General features: G+C 48.9%; 3 protein-coding genes across 3 annotated transcripts; 1 reads left to right on the plus strand and 2 right to left on the minus strand.

Moving 5' to 3' along the window:
* Positions 1-614: 614 nt before the first annotated feature.
* Positions 615-4,222, minus strand: LOC4335891 (uncharacterized). Its single transcript, XM_015781656.3, has 11 exons — positions 3,948-4,222; positions 3,817-3,855; positions 3,457-3,548; positions 2,888-3,137; positions 2,618-2,737; positions 2,457-2,532; positions 2,152-2,360; positions 1,919-2,027; positions 1,689-1,781; positions 1,436-1,596; positions 615-1,328 (listed from the first exon to the last, which is right to left on the minus strand). Exons 1-11 carry the CDS (start codon positions 4,119-4,121, stop codon positions 771-773), a joined length of 1,881 nt encoding a protein of 626 aa, XP_015637142.1. The 5' UTR covers positions 4,122-4,222; the 3' UTR covers positions 615-770.
* A 363-nt stretch (positions 4,223-4,585) lies between these two features.
* On the plus strand, positions 4,586-6,702 carry LOC9266106 (uncharacterized). The gene is made up of 2 exons (XM_015779070.3): positions 4,586-5,927; positions 6,007-6,702. The coding sequence occupies exons 1-2, from the start codon at positions 4,590-4,592 to the stop codon at positions 6,355-6,357; spliced, it is 1,689 nt and encodes a 562-aa protein (XP_015634556.1). The 5' UTR covers positions 4,586-4,589; the 3' UTR covers positions 6,358-6,702.
* Positions 6,703-9,516: 2,814 nt separating this feature from the next.
* LOC4335893 (zinc-finger homeodomain protein 8) lies at positions 9,517-10,788 on the minus strand. Its single transcript, XM_015779708.3, has one exon. The coding sequence runs from the start codon at positions 10,672-10,674 to the stop codon at positions 9,820-9,822; it is 855 nt and encodes a 284-aa protein (XP_015635194.1). The 5' UTR covers positions 10,675-10,788; the 3' UTR covers positions 9,517-9,819.
* Between the last annotated feature and the right edge of the window lie 5,987 nt (positions 10,789-16,775).

Consider the following 16,775-nt stretch of genomic DNA (forward strand, 5'->3'; position numbering starts at 1 on the left):
TTTTTTTTCTTAAAAGAAAAGGACTAGCAAGTACTCCTACTCATCATCATTACTTCATCAGACTGGCAGAGCGTCTCCCTTGAGCAAATGACTACTAGTACGACTACCAAATGACTTGAGAGGCTCACTCCAATCCCTTGGTCCTTTCAGAGACCGTCCTGTGCCAACCACAACCTGGAATGTAGCGAGTTTCTAAAGAACGCATGTATCAAATGTTCAAATCCTTCATGGTGCAAGCCAAGAACACCATGACTACTTCCATTGCTTTTTAAATGCAGGAAGCCAGAACAGAGCCATCGTTTCACTTATTTACGGAATAAGCGAAATAGCATATTTGCAAACGAAAGTATTTTGTAAATAAAACTTTTATATACATGTTCTTAGCGATCTAAAAGCAAAGGTTAAAAAATAAACTTCGATGAAAAACCTTAAAATTTGCTCTAAATTTAAGGTTGAAAATTCAAATTTTAGTTGATAAGCATAAGCATAAGCGAAAAGATAAGGCTTTTCTTCGAGCTCAGATAAACGCAATTACGAGTTAGATCACCAACTCTCCTTGTTCATCATTAATCTTAAAAATACTAATTGTATCTTCTAGTTATTTAGAAAGGTCGGGGGGAAAGGTTATTAGAGAACTTGTTGAGATAATGAATTACAGTTCCATTGCATATCTTTGCGGCAAACAGAAGGATCGAGGATGGATACAGAAAAATGGTCAAAACTGAGCAGTAACACACAGCTCAACTACAGTTACACATGCACCAGACTTACTAGTAGGAGGGCGTGGAAGAAATCTTGTAAGCTAGCAGTGCAATGAGGGTTACTGTCGTGGCAAAGCTCACGGCCAAACCACCCCACAGAATCGTATCAACATCTGGGAACCTCCTAGCTGCTACATTTAGTCGCTGAATCTCCCCTACCTGTTTCGCTGTATCACTTTCGCTACTTTTCACCGCTCCTTCAACATTTCTTCTCACAAGTTTAGACTGAACAGCTTCCTGATGAGTAGCATCACCACAGGATTGGGGCGTCGAATTTTCGGATCGCTCTGGACCGGGATTGCATTGCTGTGCTGCATCAGAGCATGTGCAGGCACCACAAGAGTCCGTGCCGCAGCAAGTGGCTTCCTCAACCTGACTTGGCCTGTATTCTTCTTGCAGTTCACTGTGATTATGCTTCTGTGTTTCCTTTGCTACAACGGATCCTTCTATCACTTCACCAAACACAGACCATCTCCCAACAGATGTGATCTTCACATCTGCTGATGTTCCTAACATGCTATCAGGAGCAATGACAAGCACCTGGATATATCCTTTGGTATGTCCAACCTGTGCAGCAAAAGATAATTTCAGGAAAAAGTTTATGTGACTATAAATGTGGCAACTCGCACAAACACCATCGATGATAAGATTGCCAGCAATAATGACACGCTTACCAAATGAACACCATCAGTAGCTATTTCAGTGATCCATATCCTCTCTACTTTGCCTTCCATTCCTTGGTAGGGTGAAAATGACTCGAAAACTGAGGTCAATTCACGGCTCCTTTTCTTCACTTCAACGCTTGGAACCTTTTTCATCCTAGCAGCAGGTGTTCCTACAGAACACAAAGAAACAACATTATAGACAAAGACATGGGGGAAAACTGATGAAGAATATTTCTAGAAAACAAAAGTTAGAAAAAGATACCTGGTCTGGGGTAGAATTGTGATATGTGAACCTGAGGGAATAGATATTGTTTTACAAGGTTAACAGTTTGAGAGAAATCCTCATCAGTCTCACCTGAAAAATGGCAAGATTATACTTTAGCTTAAACTACTATCGACATCTTTGAATGATTTAATAAACAAAGATGAAGGTTATTCATAAATGATCACTTTAAGTAAGGTTGAATAGCTAAACCAAGATATTTATTTTACCGGGGAATCCACAAATAATATCTGTAGCAATTTGCATTCCAGGGACAAGCTCACAAAGAGTGTCAACTACCCTCCTGAATTCACTCACAGTGTATTCACGATTCATTGCCTGAGATGTATAGTTGTGGAATAAGTCAGGGCCAGGCGCAAACACTACAGATAGGTTACAAGCAAATAATTACCCAATTATATTTGGGTTTTATATCCATATGTTGCTGTAAGTTCAAGCATACCGTTAAAACTGCATCACTTCCTGATTGTACAGGAACGTGGAGGAAAGAATAAACACAGGGATGGCACAAAACACTAGCAATCTCCTTCAAATGCTCCAATATGAAAGGAGGATTGGTCATGCCAATGCGAAGCATCGTGCTTCTGTCCGCAGGAAGCTCAGCAGCAATTCCATTTAATAGATTTGGAAGATTTGTACCGATATCCCTGCCTGAAAACCTCGCAAAGTCAGAGGAGCAAATTGCCATAATAATTCTATGGCTTATCTCTCAGAAGGAATCCAAAAAGATCTGGACAATGGTATTACCATAAGCACCAGTATCCTCACTACTCAACCATATTTCTCGGACACCTTCAGAGACAACAATTTTCACACGATCTACCTAGAGTAGCAAACCAATTTTCATGCTTGAGATTTAAATAAATAAGCAAAACTTCCTACAGGAAACAAAACATCTATGAACGTACCAAACTTTCTATAGTATAGCTTCCAAGATGACCACGAGCATGCTTTGTCTTGCAGTATGTGCAAGCACCCAAACACCCAACATTAATAGGAAGAATCTCGATAAATTTGTTCTTCCTTACCTGGAAATTGTAGCTGTGGTCAGTCATCAGGAATGATATTAGTATATTACATCTGTCAGTGGTAAAAAGGTAATAGCACATAACATTGGCACTATACTAGCCATAAAAGATTGATACATATAACATCATGTACAGAAATATGAGTTGTACCTTAGGTAAATCAAGTGAGGGCAGTGTTTTCCGACTCAACAACCGAACCTCATGGCCTTTTAAGGTTTCTTCAACAACTTCAACAACGCGGTCAATCTGTTGCACTCCAATAACGCTAATACCTTCAAGCTCTTTCAGATCCCGGCTTCCTTGTGGTACACATCCAGCCACAACCAAAGGCTTGTTTGCACTCTTGCACTTCGATATGAGAGTTGTCATGGCAGACTGACTTGGGTTTTTCACAGTGCATCTGAAATGGCAAAATAGGTGTCGGTCACAATATATTCTTCACCTCTGAAGTTAATTTGAAGGTTTGCCCCTACGTGTCAATATATATCTCACTCTTCGGCACTGCAAGTTGGATTTATGCTTATTATCCCAAGTTTACACAGCTCATGGCATATTCTAGTGCAAAAAATAGCGTAGCTAGTTTTCCACAACACAAATCCAGAGCAGCACCAGTTTGAAACCATCACAGGTTAAATTCAACTCATGTGTACTTTTAATGAACGTCAGGAGGTAATAGATGGAAAGAAACAAATAAGAGAAGAAAGAAACTAAAACCATACGTGTTAATTAGCCACAAATCCGCTCCTTCGGGCTCTTCAGTGATCGCATATCCAAACGCTGACAGCTGCCCTGACATGTACTCACTGTCACTCTGCAGAGCAGGAATGATCAACTGGTTATTTTACATAGCTAACAACAGCAGAACCATTGGCTTCCTAGCATCAGCACAATGAATAAGCCCGCTAGAACCACACACTATCAGTGGATCACTACTTGTTTCAGCACTTCAACCAGAATTTCTTCATTTGCTAGTGGAAGTAACAGCATTTAACGAATCATATAGCACTTCATAATTCATATCAGTATTCTGTAAGCTAGCGTGCCAAAATTCTGCAGAAATAAATGTGGACGAAGCTTGCCTGGTTATGCGAGCACCCGAACGTCTTCACATATATCGTCTGCAACAAAACGAAACCATCAAGCGCATCAGATTAAACGTGGAAACGCAGCAACACGCTCATTGGAGCTCGAGCTACGGCGGCGGTTTCACCTGCGTCCCGGGGATCCGGGCCTCGGGCTGCGGCCGGGTCTGCGCGACCCTGGACGATCTCGGACGCTTGGGCTTCACGGCGACGGCGGCGAGCGGGAGACGGAGCCCCGGAGCCGCCCCGCCGCCGGCGATCCCGGCCGGCCCCAGCACGTCCTCGATGTCCTCCATCTCCATCTCCGGCGGCTGCTGCTGCTGCGGCGGCGGCGGCGACGGCGGCGGCGCGTCCAGGCGAGTCGTCGTGGGCTGGTGGCTTCCCCGACCGAGTAGGGTTTCTCGCTTGCGTCGCGACGACGCGAGTGAAAGTGGGCTTCTCGGTTTGGGCCCGCTTTGTGGGCTATCCTTTGCAGGCCGAGACGAAGCCCACCCAATTCGATTTTTTGGGCCGCCCCACCTTTCCACCGGCCGCGCCCGCACGCGCGCGAGAACCGAAACCGCGCGACGCGCGGCCACGTCCCGCCCACGCGTGTCGCCTCGCGGCGACGCCGAGCTCGCCACCGCATCCACTGCGGCGCGTCCACGCGTACGCCGCGGCAGCGCGCCACGGCCTCGGCCGCCGCGGCCGCCGGGCGCTTCTACAACCATCGGCGGCTCAGCGAGCGCGCGAATTTAAGCCCGTCATTAGGCGGCGTGGTCGAACCAGCAATGCACTTTTACCGCGGTAGCTTATGCTTCTTCGCACTGAGCTCCCTCCACTCCACTCACTGGAACTGGAAGCTTACGAGTGTTCGTCCAATGCCACGGCGTGCCGCTCTCGCCATGATGAACGTGGTGGCCATCGGGCTCGTGCTCTCCACCCTGGCCGCGGCCGGCGTGTGGTCGCCGGCGCCGACGCCACCGCCGTCCACGGCCGGCGAGCACGTCGTCCGGGAGGGACGCCGCGTGGTCATCGTCGAGTACGAGCGGGAGCACCCGCTGTACCCCGGCGACGCCGTGAAGGAGACGCACGTCCTGCCCCCTGACTCCCTCGACGGCGGCGAGGGCAGGCTCACGGACAAGGCCAGGGGCGCAGTCTCCGACGCGGCCGACAGGGTGGCCGACGCGGCGGAGGGCGGCAAGGAGAAGATGTCCGACGCCAAGGAGAGCGCGACGGGGAAGGTGTTCGGCGCGGTGAAGCGGTGCAAGGACAGGCTCTGCGGCGCGGCCAGGGAGGCGGAGGAGGGCGCGAAGGACAAGGCGTCGGCAGGCGAGCACGGCGCGGAGGAGGCGGCGAGAGGTGCAGAGGAGGCGCTCTCGCATGCTAAGGAGATAGCTGAGGACAAGGTGTTCGACGCTGCGTCCAAAGTGAAGGAGACCGCCGTGGGAGCCAAGGACAAGGTCTCCGAAGCGGCGGGCAAAGCCAAGGAGAGGGCGTCTCACGTCCAGCACGGAGCAGCAGAGACCGTGAGGAATGCCAAGGACAAGGTCTCTCACGCCGCGAGACATGCCCGGGAGAGCGCTAGGGAGCGCGCCATGGACGCCAAGGACAGGGTCTCCGACGTCGCCGAGAGAGCCGAGCAGTGCACGGAGGACGCCGCGGGGCGCGCGGCGCAGAAGGCGGCGCGGGCCGAGGAGGCCGTGAAGGCGAAGGCCGGCGAGGCGGCCAGCAACCTCTCCGACATCGCGCGGAGGGCGCGCGACGTGGCGTCCGACGCCGCCGCGCACCTCCTCGGCGGCGGGCCCAGGGAGGCGGCGCGCACCGCGACGGCGGTGATGCACCTGCTGGGGTTCGCCGCGGCGTACGGCGCGTCCCTGTGGGTGACGTTCGTGTCCAGCTACGTCCTCGCCGCGGCGCTGCCCCGGCAGCAGCTCGCCATGGTGCAGAGCAAGCTGTTCCCGATGTACTTCCGCGCCGTGGCGTACGGCGTCGGCCTCGCGCTCGCGGCGCACCTGCTCGGCCGCGAGCGCAGCTCCCTCGCCGCGCGCGCCCAGAGCGTCAACCTCCTCGCCGCGCTCGCCCTGGTCCTCGCCAACATGCTGCTCCTGGAGCCAAAAGCCACCAAAGTACGTAAGCTCACCTCACTTCATCGATCACCCAATTCTTTTCATAGTTTTATGATCGATTCCTTGCGTTCTTGCACAGGTGATGTTCGAGAGGATGAAGGTGGAGAAGGAGGAAGGCAGGGGGAGGGACATGGCCGACATCGTCGACCCGCCAACGGTCACCGTCGCGGCGGGCAACACGGCCACCACCACCACCGTTCCCACGGCGGCGGCGCGCAAGCCGGCAGGCAACAACAATATGGCGGCGAAGTCGGCGGCGGCGGCGGCGCCGGTGGACGAGCAGACGTCCAAGAGCCGGGTGGCGACGCTGAACCAGCGGCTCAAGAAGCTGAACGGCTACTCGTCTCTGTGCAACGTGCTGTGCCTGATGGCGCTGACGTGGCACCTCGTGCACCTGGCACGTCGCCTCCAGATAGCCAGCGTCTGCTAGGCTCAAAACTCTTCGTCGTCCGTGTCGTTTGCTGTGAATCTGACATGCTGTAGCTTCTTGTAGTTTTTACCGTTTTAGTTCAGGCAGTTGTCATGGCGTCTGATCTGTTCGTATGTATCAATGTACTTGCTTAGGTATATTTCGTCGACGTAAAAACAGTAGCATGTCGATCTGCTGTTGTTTGTAGTTTCCTGCAGTGTTCTTGCAGGTTGGGATGTAGCTCAAAACTGCTGCATTTCGGACACGACGTCCGTTGTTGGCTTGTTTTAGCTGGGATGAATGTAACTGGAAACCCCTAATCTGTTTTATCACGCGCGATCGATCGTTGCATCGACCGTTCATCGACGATGGGTGCTCAGGTTCTTGAGTTCTTCTCGGATTTGCGCTGCGAGCATATGAGCGGCATTGCACATCCCATTGCTGATCGTCTCAACTCTCAAATTGGGGCAAAAGACACGAATTTTTCATGCGTTGAGCCGGCGTGTTGAAATGTTAGGCAATACGCGATCTGTTTGGGTCTTAGTGATGGGGGAATATAGGCCAGGCCCGTCGGCCGTGGCAGACAAGTAGCAACTGTTAGTTAGGCCCATGGGTTGTCCTGTGCAATTCTGCTGAAGTCGGGGTAACTAGGCCGTGACCTTGAACGTTCCCAATCCCGGGCTATTTCGGTTGACGCAATGAAACGAGCCCGAGCATTTCACCGAACGAATAAGTCTACTCAGGATCCCTCTATCTACTAGAGGTTTAGTATTCATTCGTGTCGCTAGAGTTTCCCTTAATTTCTAAAACCCATGCGAATCGAGTCTACTTTGTTTAGTGAAACCGATGCGAATTGAAACATAGTTTTGTTTAGTGACGTGATGAGAGCTGTTTTAGCTAATGCAACGTTAAGTGACTCGATTTACACTCAATGGTGAAGCCAGTGACACTATCAAACCCGAGCTACTAAGGCCTTGTTTAGTTTCAAACTTTTTCTTCGAACTTTCAACTTTTTCATCACATCATTTTAATTTCAACCAAACTTTCAATTTTCGCGTGAACTAAACACACTCTAATAGTGAAGACGGCAGTGGCGGAGCTCGGATGGTCACCCGACCTGCTCAAGAGGTGGCCACTACTATTTTCACCGTTTTTAAAAGGTTGACAAATATAATATAATCGGTTCTGTGGTCGAGGAACGTCGATGAAAGTCAAACCCTCCAAGTCCTCAACTAGTTGATATACGTAAAGTGGGTATTTTCCTTTCGCCGAATCACCGACGTCAGGGACCAGATCAGCCGGGCGAGGCTAATCGGGATTTACCGTAATCTGAGAAGAACCGATCGCGGCCTGCCTCCGCTGACTGGAAGCCTCTATCGCTGATCGGGATTTACCATAATACTCCGTACGAGGCTACTCATGAGGCTTGGAAGGAACGACCAATGTTGTGCCATCTCGTGCGGTGCATTGCTAGCGGCGTGGATCGGAGCGACGGTGTTGAGAATTCCGCCACAACGCGTGTGCCTTCCGGTTTGCAGCCGCGCACCACAGGTGGCGTGGTGGCGCGGGTCGTCAACTCGTGATGACGGCCCTGTGTTTGCTTTGTCTTCTGCAAGACTGCAATGCAAAAAAGCTGTCCTCTAGTAGAGACTGCAAGTTTGGCAGTTGAGACTGTTTTTCATCGTTGGATTAAGGCAATCAACGGTCTAAACATATGCTACAGTAGCTTTAATTACATACTACAGGAATATGCTTTGTACGGTTTTTATTTAGAAAAGATCTAGAACGTTAATTTCTGATCCAATGGTGACTATAGGACTGCTTAAGTAGCTATAGCTACTGCAGGTGATCCCAATCCATGTTTCAGACAGCCAAAACAGCCCACCAAACCAAACAAAATCAAATCACTCACGAACACACACACACAAAAACCCCTGCCTCCTACCACACAAACACCCGCCACTGTCACACATTCGATCGGATGACTGACCGATCGACCCCCCAGCCCCAGGTGCTCTCAAAAAGCAAACGGAGCGTACTACTAGTACGCGACACAAATCCTCGTGGGATCGTGTCAGATCCCTCCCGCACCGAAAGCCCCCAATCGTGCCGGCCTAATTGCCATCATCACCTTACCTCCTAAAAACCCCGGCTCGTGCCGTTCCACCGCGACACCGGCAGGAGGACGCGCCGAAAAGACAACTCGCGACGCGACCAGACGCAGCCGGCCCATTTCTCAGCCACACGGGGTGAAAAACGGTCGGAATAGATAGCACCGCTAGGTTTGATCAACTAGTAATTTGTATTTTTTTCCTCATTTAAATTATTCAGTGTTAACATTAATACAAAACACAAAGAAATTATAAATTTTATAGTATACAACAAAACGATACTAGTCAGAAACGGTAATCCTTCCCTATATAAAAACGAAGCTCGTTCGATTAGGAATTTTCGTGATCATTTTCATTCCCTGGACCGCCATCATCACCGTAGAAAACAAAAAGAGCAGATCAAGCATTAGCTAGGGTTTCCCTTACCATAGGAGTGGGGGTTACAGCACCCGGGGTGCTGAATATGATTACACACGCAATAATCACCGTAACAATGACAAACCATATAAAATTTGTCGAAAATTCAAATTGTTTTTAAATTTAATGGAGTTACAGCGGTTTAAACTTTCTCGTTCCCAACGGTAAACACAGTAACCAGACGGTTTCCATCGGGTTTGTAAACCCAACCTTGTCATTAGAAGCGCGACAAGAACCCGCCACGAGCCCCACGAGAACGAGACGAGACGCTGCTCACGCTAGCGGACGCGACGCGACGTGGGGAGCCGTGCACCCGAGCGAGCCGTTCGATCCCCCAGCTGGCTCCACCGCCGCCGCCGCGCTGTCGCCTCCGCCTTGGCCGTCGCATTATCCTCCGCCAAATGCCAACAAAAACCTCAGCACTACTGTACCGACACGACGTTGGTGAGAGCCAAATCTCGGGGAAGAAAAAAATCTCGCGCCCAGGCCGAAGCAAATGGAAGCTTCCTGCAGTAGTGGAGGCACACGCACCAACCCCAACGCGCGACCGATGCACTCTCACTCACTCTCACTGCCGTGGCCGATGCTGTTTAATGAGCTAGGATACGATGATTAGTCACTGCAATGCAATCAGTGGTACTACGACTGAAAATGAGATGAGACAGTGCAGCAGCAGCTACTACTACTACAGCAGAGTAGTACTAGTGGGGGGAGAAATTACAGATATGACCTCCATTAGCTTACCACGGCCGCGGTGCGGGGGGCAGGAGGGAAGTGGGTCATTAATTAATTAACGCGGAACTGAGCGACTAGCGGCTAATTAATCCATGGGATATTGCTAGTTGAATTAGAGCTAATTAAACCCTAGTGATTAAGTGAACTCATTAGCTAGCTAAGCTAAGCTAGGCTAAGGCTAAGCTAGTGTGTGCCAGTGACAGTGTGTCTGGCTGTCTAGCTAGACGCTGATCGGTGAAGGGGAGGGGGAGGACACGGCGGCGCGGGGCGGGGAGTCGTCGGTGTCGTCGTCGTCGCCGTCGCCGTCGCCGCTGATGCCGGTGCCGAGGCCGGTGCCGAGGCCGATGCCGGCGCCGGGGTTCATGACGCCGGCGGCGGCGGCGGCGGCGGAGGTCGGGGAGGAGGCGAGCTGGTTCTTGTGGTTGTGCATCCAGACCTTGAGGACGTGGCGCTTGACGCCGATCTCGACGCAGAAGCGGTCCAGGGCGCCGTCGTCGTTGCGGTTGATGCGCCACCCTTGCTTCTCGGCGAACTCCCGCATCCGCTCCTTCTGCTCCGGCGTGAACTTGGTCCGGAACCGCTTCCGCCCGAAGATGCCGCCGCCGCCGCTCCCGCTCCCGCCGGCGCTGCCGGGGCCGAAGTCGTCCATCCGCGGGGGCGTCTCCGAGCCGGCGCGGCCTGCCGCCGCCGCCGCCGCGTGGTGCCACGCCGCGGCGGGCACGGCGTGGTACGGCAGCGCGAGCTGCGGCGGCGGCGCCGGCGCCGGCACGGACGACGGGAGGAAGCCCTGCAGCGCGGCGTGGTGCGAGTGCGGCTGCGGCGGTGGCGGCGGGCGGAAGAACACCGGCCCGCCGCCGATGCCCGCGGCGGCGCGGCGGTGGAAGCTGCGGTGGCAGCCGCACGCGGCGCACTTGAGCGAGTCGGGCGACGCCGGCATGTACTCCCCGCACCCGTCGAACGCCTGCCCGCCCATCGCCGCCGCGTGGTTCCGCATGCACTCCTTGTACTTCCCTCCACCTCCTCCCCCGCCGGCGCTGCCGCCCTCGTAGGGCACCAGGCTCAGGTGATCCATCATGACGATCTCACTCGCTGTCACTCCCGGCGTCGGTGGCGGCGGCGGCGGCGGCGTCGCTATCGGAGGAGACGAGGCGAGGCGCGGTGTTTGTTGGTGTTGATAGCGGCAGCGACCGGGACGAGCAGAGAGGAGGGGGAGCTTTTATGCGCGCGCGTGGACACGGCTGGTGTGAGGGGTGTGTGTGTGACTGATTATAATTAATACAGTGATCAGTTATAGTCGGTTAGTTAATGTGACCCCAGTTTGGACAAAGCGGCAAAACAGTTTCACCCTAATGAACTGAGCCGGTACGAGCTAGAGACAGCAGTGAACTGTCAAAGAGAACTGACCCAGTATATGCATTTTTATTTGTATGTATTAATTATACACATTTAGTACTATTATCACGGACCAACCACCACTCATTTAGTAAGTAATACTCCTCTATAGTTACTGTACTCCACTACACTACTTTTGAGTGGTTGTATTGGTTCGGTTAATCCGAACTTGATAGTTGATACTAGTACTACGTAGCACTAGCACATGTTTTATGGGGTAACTAGTACAACCTCTCTCCCATTTTAATATTTTACTTACACTGTTTAACCACTCATCTTATTTAAAAATTATGCAAATATAAAAACAAAAAAACTATGTTTAAAGTATTTTAGATAATAAAATAAGTCACAAATAAAATAAATAATAATTCTAATTTTTTTTAAAGATTACGAATGGTCAAATAGTGCAAACAAAATATCAAAATCCCTTTATATCAAGGGAGGGAGGGAGTACTGTATGAGATCTTCTCTTTCTTTCTTAATTTAGGGCCCTTTTGAATCGTAGGTATAAAAAAACGGAGGAATAGTAAAAACATAGAATTATGACAAGAATGTAAGTTTAAAACAGAGGATTGCAAAACACATGAATGATCGTTAGATTAGACCACAGAAAAAACACAGGAATCGGATAAGAGAGATAGACTCAGAGGATTTTTACTAAGAGGTTGGACAACCTCTTACTAAGTTTCCTCCAAAACCTATATGCAACAAAATATTCTATAGAAATTCTGTAGGATTTAGAAAACTTCAATCTTTGAATCAAAAGAGCTATATATGAAGATTTCCTATAGGATTTCAATAGTTCCTTCGTAATTCCTTTATTCAAAGGGCCCTTAAAGAAAACCTAAACGATACTTCTAATTATATTTGTGGAGGGAGGGAGCACACCTTGTAGTACTAATTACTGTACTGTGATTAACTTTGCTGATGATATGATGCGGTAGTTAAATCGCTGGGTTGTCTTGCCTGAGGCAGCAGAGTAGGCGCCACGTGCCGGTCGGGAGGCGACGGCTCCCGGTCCCCTGCAGACGCGACGCGCCACGCCACGCCGCCACGTGAGCTGGGAGAATTTACTATTTGCCACTCTCTCAAAATGCAGTGCCCAAATGCCACGTGAGCTCGGGTTTCGGCCACGCTTGACGGGACCAGACGGGGGAGGGAGGCGGTAAGCAGTGTTCACGTGTCGACCCCGCATTGGGCCCCCCGGTAGAAAGAAAAAGAAAAACTCACTGTACTTTCTAATTGCTGGGCCCCGCCACGTGGCCGTGTAGTCGCCGTGCGGCGTGTCTGATCCGATCAGGTGCGCCTCGCACGGATGGCCCAGATGACGCGATCGGATGGCCCGACGGTGGAGATTTTTCCTAGCCTCCTGATCTTCTGCGGTTCGAGCCCATGTAATATAGATAAATGAACAAAGCAATAAAAATAGGACATTGCTAGACATCTAATGGTAGCTGGTTTATCTACCACTCCATCTATGATAAACACTATCCACCTATAATTCAAATACAATTTTCTCTTAAACTAGTCATCCGATCTACAATCAGATTACACCGTTGTGTTCATACAATTAAATCATTATAACAAGATCTCACATGATTATATTTTGATGAAAAAATATATATCACATTTGTAATATATCTAAATTACTTTTAGATTTCACTAAGTTACTTCTTAGACATATAAAAGTAATTCAATATAACCTAAAAGTAATTTACATATATTATAGAAGTAACTTATAAAAAAAGAAAATAACTTCTATAATTTATGTTAATTACTTTAAAACTTTATTGAATTTACTTTTATATATTTAAGAAGTAACTTAGTGAAATCTAAAAGTAATTTAGATATATTATAAAAGTAATTTGTGATTTTTTATCAAAATATAATCATGTGAGATCTTGTTGTAAAGATTTAATTGTTACAAACACAATGGTGTAATCGTGTCGGTGACATGGGACCGGGAGTATCATGACTTAGAGACTTGAGGCAGACGCGATCACCCACGTGGCCTAACCCCCTCGGGGGGGTCGGGCCCGAGGGTGATACGGCCGCCCTTCTCTTTGTCTCCCCGAGGGGTCGGGCCGCACCCGCCTCGGCCCCGAGGGCCGAGGCGCCCCGACCCCTCGTGGGTTTTTTGCTCCGCGTGTATGGGTTAGGTGAGCACAGTGGGGCTCACCTAACCACATTTATTGCGTTTCGGCTGAGCGTGTCACGCCGCATGTAACGCAGTGCAGTGCACTCATTTATCCGGTCTGTGACCAGTCACAGACCGGTCAGATCGCGGGTTAGGTGGCGACAGGCGATCTGACGCACGCCTCGCCCCATCCCGTCAGGACGAGGGCTTCTAGGCGCTCGTCCCCAGCTGGAGCTAGCGTGTTACCTCCCAGAGATGGCACGTTAGTCCTGGTCAGATATATGCCAGGCTTCATCCTAACCATTACAGGCAAGATGTTGTGTGAAGAAGGGCGAACATGTAGATTGCTAAGCTGACACGTGGTGGACAAGAATGACCGACGTGACTGGTCTGACACCGGTCATGTCGTCAGCAGACAGCCACGATTCCACGTCGCATCTGCTCCCGGCGAAAGTGGAGGTAGTTGTGGGCCGTCTCATCAGAAGGTGACTCGGACGGCAACTATACAAATCTCCGTCCATTTATGAAAAGGTGGGGGAAGTCCCCACAAAAAAGAGAGAAATGGTGCATGTGGTATCCCCTTAAGATATAAAAGGAGGACCTTGCCCACTTAGATAAAGAAGACTGAACTTTTCCAGATTAGGAACCCAGAACAAGGGAGAGGCTGGCTCATACTTTGTAGCTCCTTCATACACAGATCTCCCAAAAACACAGGAGTAGGGTATTACGCTTCTCAGCGGCCCGAACCTGTATACATCGCCCGTGTCTTGTGTGTTTCCTGTCTCGCGAACCTTCCACATACAGAGAGCTTAGAATCTCACCCTGAGTCCCCGGCCGAACCGGCAAAGGGGGGCCTGCGCGGTCTTCCGGTGAGGGGCCCCACGCTCCGTCAAATCGGATTGTAAATCGGATGAGTAATTTAAGAGAAAATTTTATTTGAAGCATAGATGATAGGAATATTTGTTCTACTTGCTTGATCAATTAGTACTATAGTAAAGTAAGATTCTTCAAGACATATCTGGACAACGGTTGATTGGATGATAGGGTCGCTCATTATGACTAAATCGAGAGCGCTCTCGATTTAAATTTTACGATAAAAATAATACTAACTGGTTTAAAAAGCTAACGCTAATAAATGGATAATGAAAATCCCTCGTAATAAACTTTAAAATTTCGTTATTCTAGGCATATAAGCTAACGAACAAACGATGAGGACCCTTTTAACGAGTGTAATTTATGTTTGGGTCATACTTCTTTCGTCCTATAATATAATAATCTAATACCAAATGTGATATTTTATAGTACATACGAATTTGGACGGGACATTTGGTCCAAAGTTGCTATATTATGAGACAGAGGGAGTATCTGATAAGTTAACGTTCAGACGATAATGGGCCTGTTTGGTTTGGTTCCAATTTATTACCTTACCAAAATTTTGGTAACTTCAATAGTAGCAAGTGAATGTTTGGTTTGCTACCAAATTCTACCCACAATAGTTCAAATTGAATACTACTCAATTTGATAGTGCCAAAATTTACCAATGTTTTGGCACTACCAGTTTGGTAGGGTAAAAATTGGCTCCAAACGAAATAAGCCCAATATACCCAATTTTAACTTCATTTGTTGGAAATTTTTTTGCATGCAATGTGGTGTTTGGTACTACTACAGAGAGTGCTAATGAGCCGCGCGCGCTGTCACGTTCCGCCATTGAAGCTGATCACACGATGCTTACCCGTGCAATCAATCAGGGGAGGGAGGGCACCGTCGCCGTGGGGGCAAGCAAAGGGCGATGGATCGATGGTGCATGTTGCTACAGTGCTTAATGGCAGAGGAGTAATAAAGAGAGGAGGATATCCGTGACACGTACAGATTTTTCGCTGCCCCGGTACTGTACAATGCTAAACTCTATGCATCCATCTTCCTGACCTATTACTACTACCCAGCGATAACGCCATTAATATCGTCATCCCGTATGATCTCATCTCATCAAGTCTCATCCATGATCGATATATGGATGTACATGTACTCATGGACAGATTCCGAATACCCAATTGGTTGGATGCTAATCCTGAAGTAGGAGTATAGAGTAAGGCCCCTTTTCTAAATTAAGGGCATGTTTGGTACAGCTTCAACTACTAAATATAACTTCAGAAGTTGAGTTTGGAGTGGAGTTGTGGAGCTGGCAAAACCCAGCTCCACAACTCTAGTACTTTTGTGAGAGAGCTCTACCCAACTCCACTCCCAGTTTTGGTGGAGCTGAAACTGTTTGGCTGAGCTCCAGCTCCAGGAGGGGTAGAGCTGGAGCTGGAGCTGTGCCACACAGACCCTAAGATAAAAAAATTACCTTATTTTTCGTTAGCAGTATAAACTGCTAAATGATGTATTGGATACGAAAACTTTCTTATATAAAAAATGTTTTAAAATATCTGATAAATTTATTTGTAAGAATTGTAATAATAAAATTTGATTAATCATACGCTAATAGTTTTCTTGTTTCTCGTGCTTTTAGCTTTATCTTTGGATCTGATCGGTAGTGCTTGTTGCGGCTGCGACCAGCCCAAATCTACACAAAATAGTTGATTTGAAGTCAGCATAAACGATTAAGGCCTTTATCTCTGAGAACTCCACCTTAATTGAATTAAAATGGAGCTAATAACTAGGGACAGATTTGGGTTTGAAGGAGGAGAGCTAGTGTTTGGTGGGCATTAGCAAACGCGATCTCCTTAATTGTTTGGTGATCCTGCAGCGAAGGTGTAGATAGGTAGTGGCAGGGAGTGCTTGTACTGAAGATGCACAAACACACCATGACCAGCACGAGCACGAGCAAGAACACGAACACGACGCGTGATGATGTCAGTGGCAGTTGATGGAATCGGACCGGGCAATTAATGCGTTGCCGCCCCATCCACGTCGTCCTCTCCTCCCCCTCCGGTTAATTTTTTTTCCTTCCGGTGAAAACTTTTTCGGACAGAACAGTGACACACACATCCTCCTCCTCCTCCTCCTCTCTCTCTAGTCTCTGCCGCAGCTACAGCGCCGTTGAAAAATCAACCGGTAAAACAAAAACAAAGGGGTGTTTAGATAAAAGTTTCCGTGTGTCACGTCGATATTATATAGGGTATCGTATAGGGTGTTCGGTTACTAATAAAAAACTAATTATAGAATACGTCAGTAAATCACGAGATGAATTTATTAAGCCCAATTAATTCATTATTAGTATATGTTTAACGTAGCACCATATTATTAAATTATAAAGCAATTATGCCTAAAAGATTCGTCTCGTAAATTAGTTATAATATGTGTAATTAGTTATTTTTTATTTAATACTTTAATATTCAAATGTTCGATGGATATGGTAAAATATTTTGGGACGAGATCTAATCAGAGCCAAAACAAACAAGATAAACGCCGTGAAGAAACAAGATGGCCATTGCCACTGGCTGGAACCAGAAGGAAGGAGAAAACACGGAAGAGACAGAGCGAGCGTGAGGTAGTCGTCGCAGCAGCATAGCAGCACGCGGGGGCCATATGATATGCAATGCGAAGCGTAGGGTCTAGTCGCGTCGCGTCTTGGGGCAGCGAGCGGCATCGCAGCTCCCATCTTGTCCGCGCTTTCTGTTTGCTGCAGCGGCTGCGGCAGAGGCAGC

The sequence above is a fragment of the Oryza sativa genome, chromosome 4 (assembly GCF_034140825.1).
Source record: "Oryza sativa Japonica Group chromosome 4, ASM3414082v1".
Taxonomy (NCBI): Eukaryota; Viridiplantae; Streptophyta; class Magnoliopsida; order Poales; family Poaceae; genus Oryza; species Oryza sativa.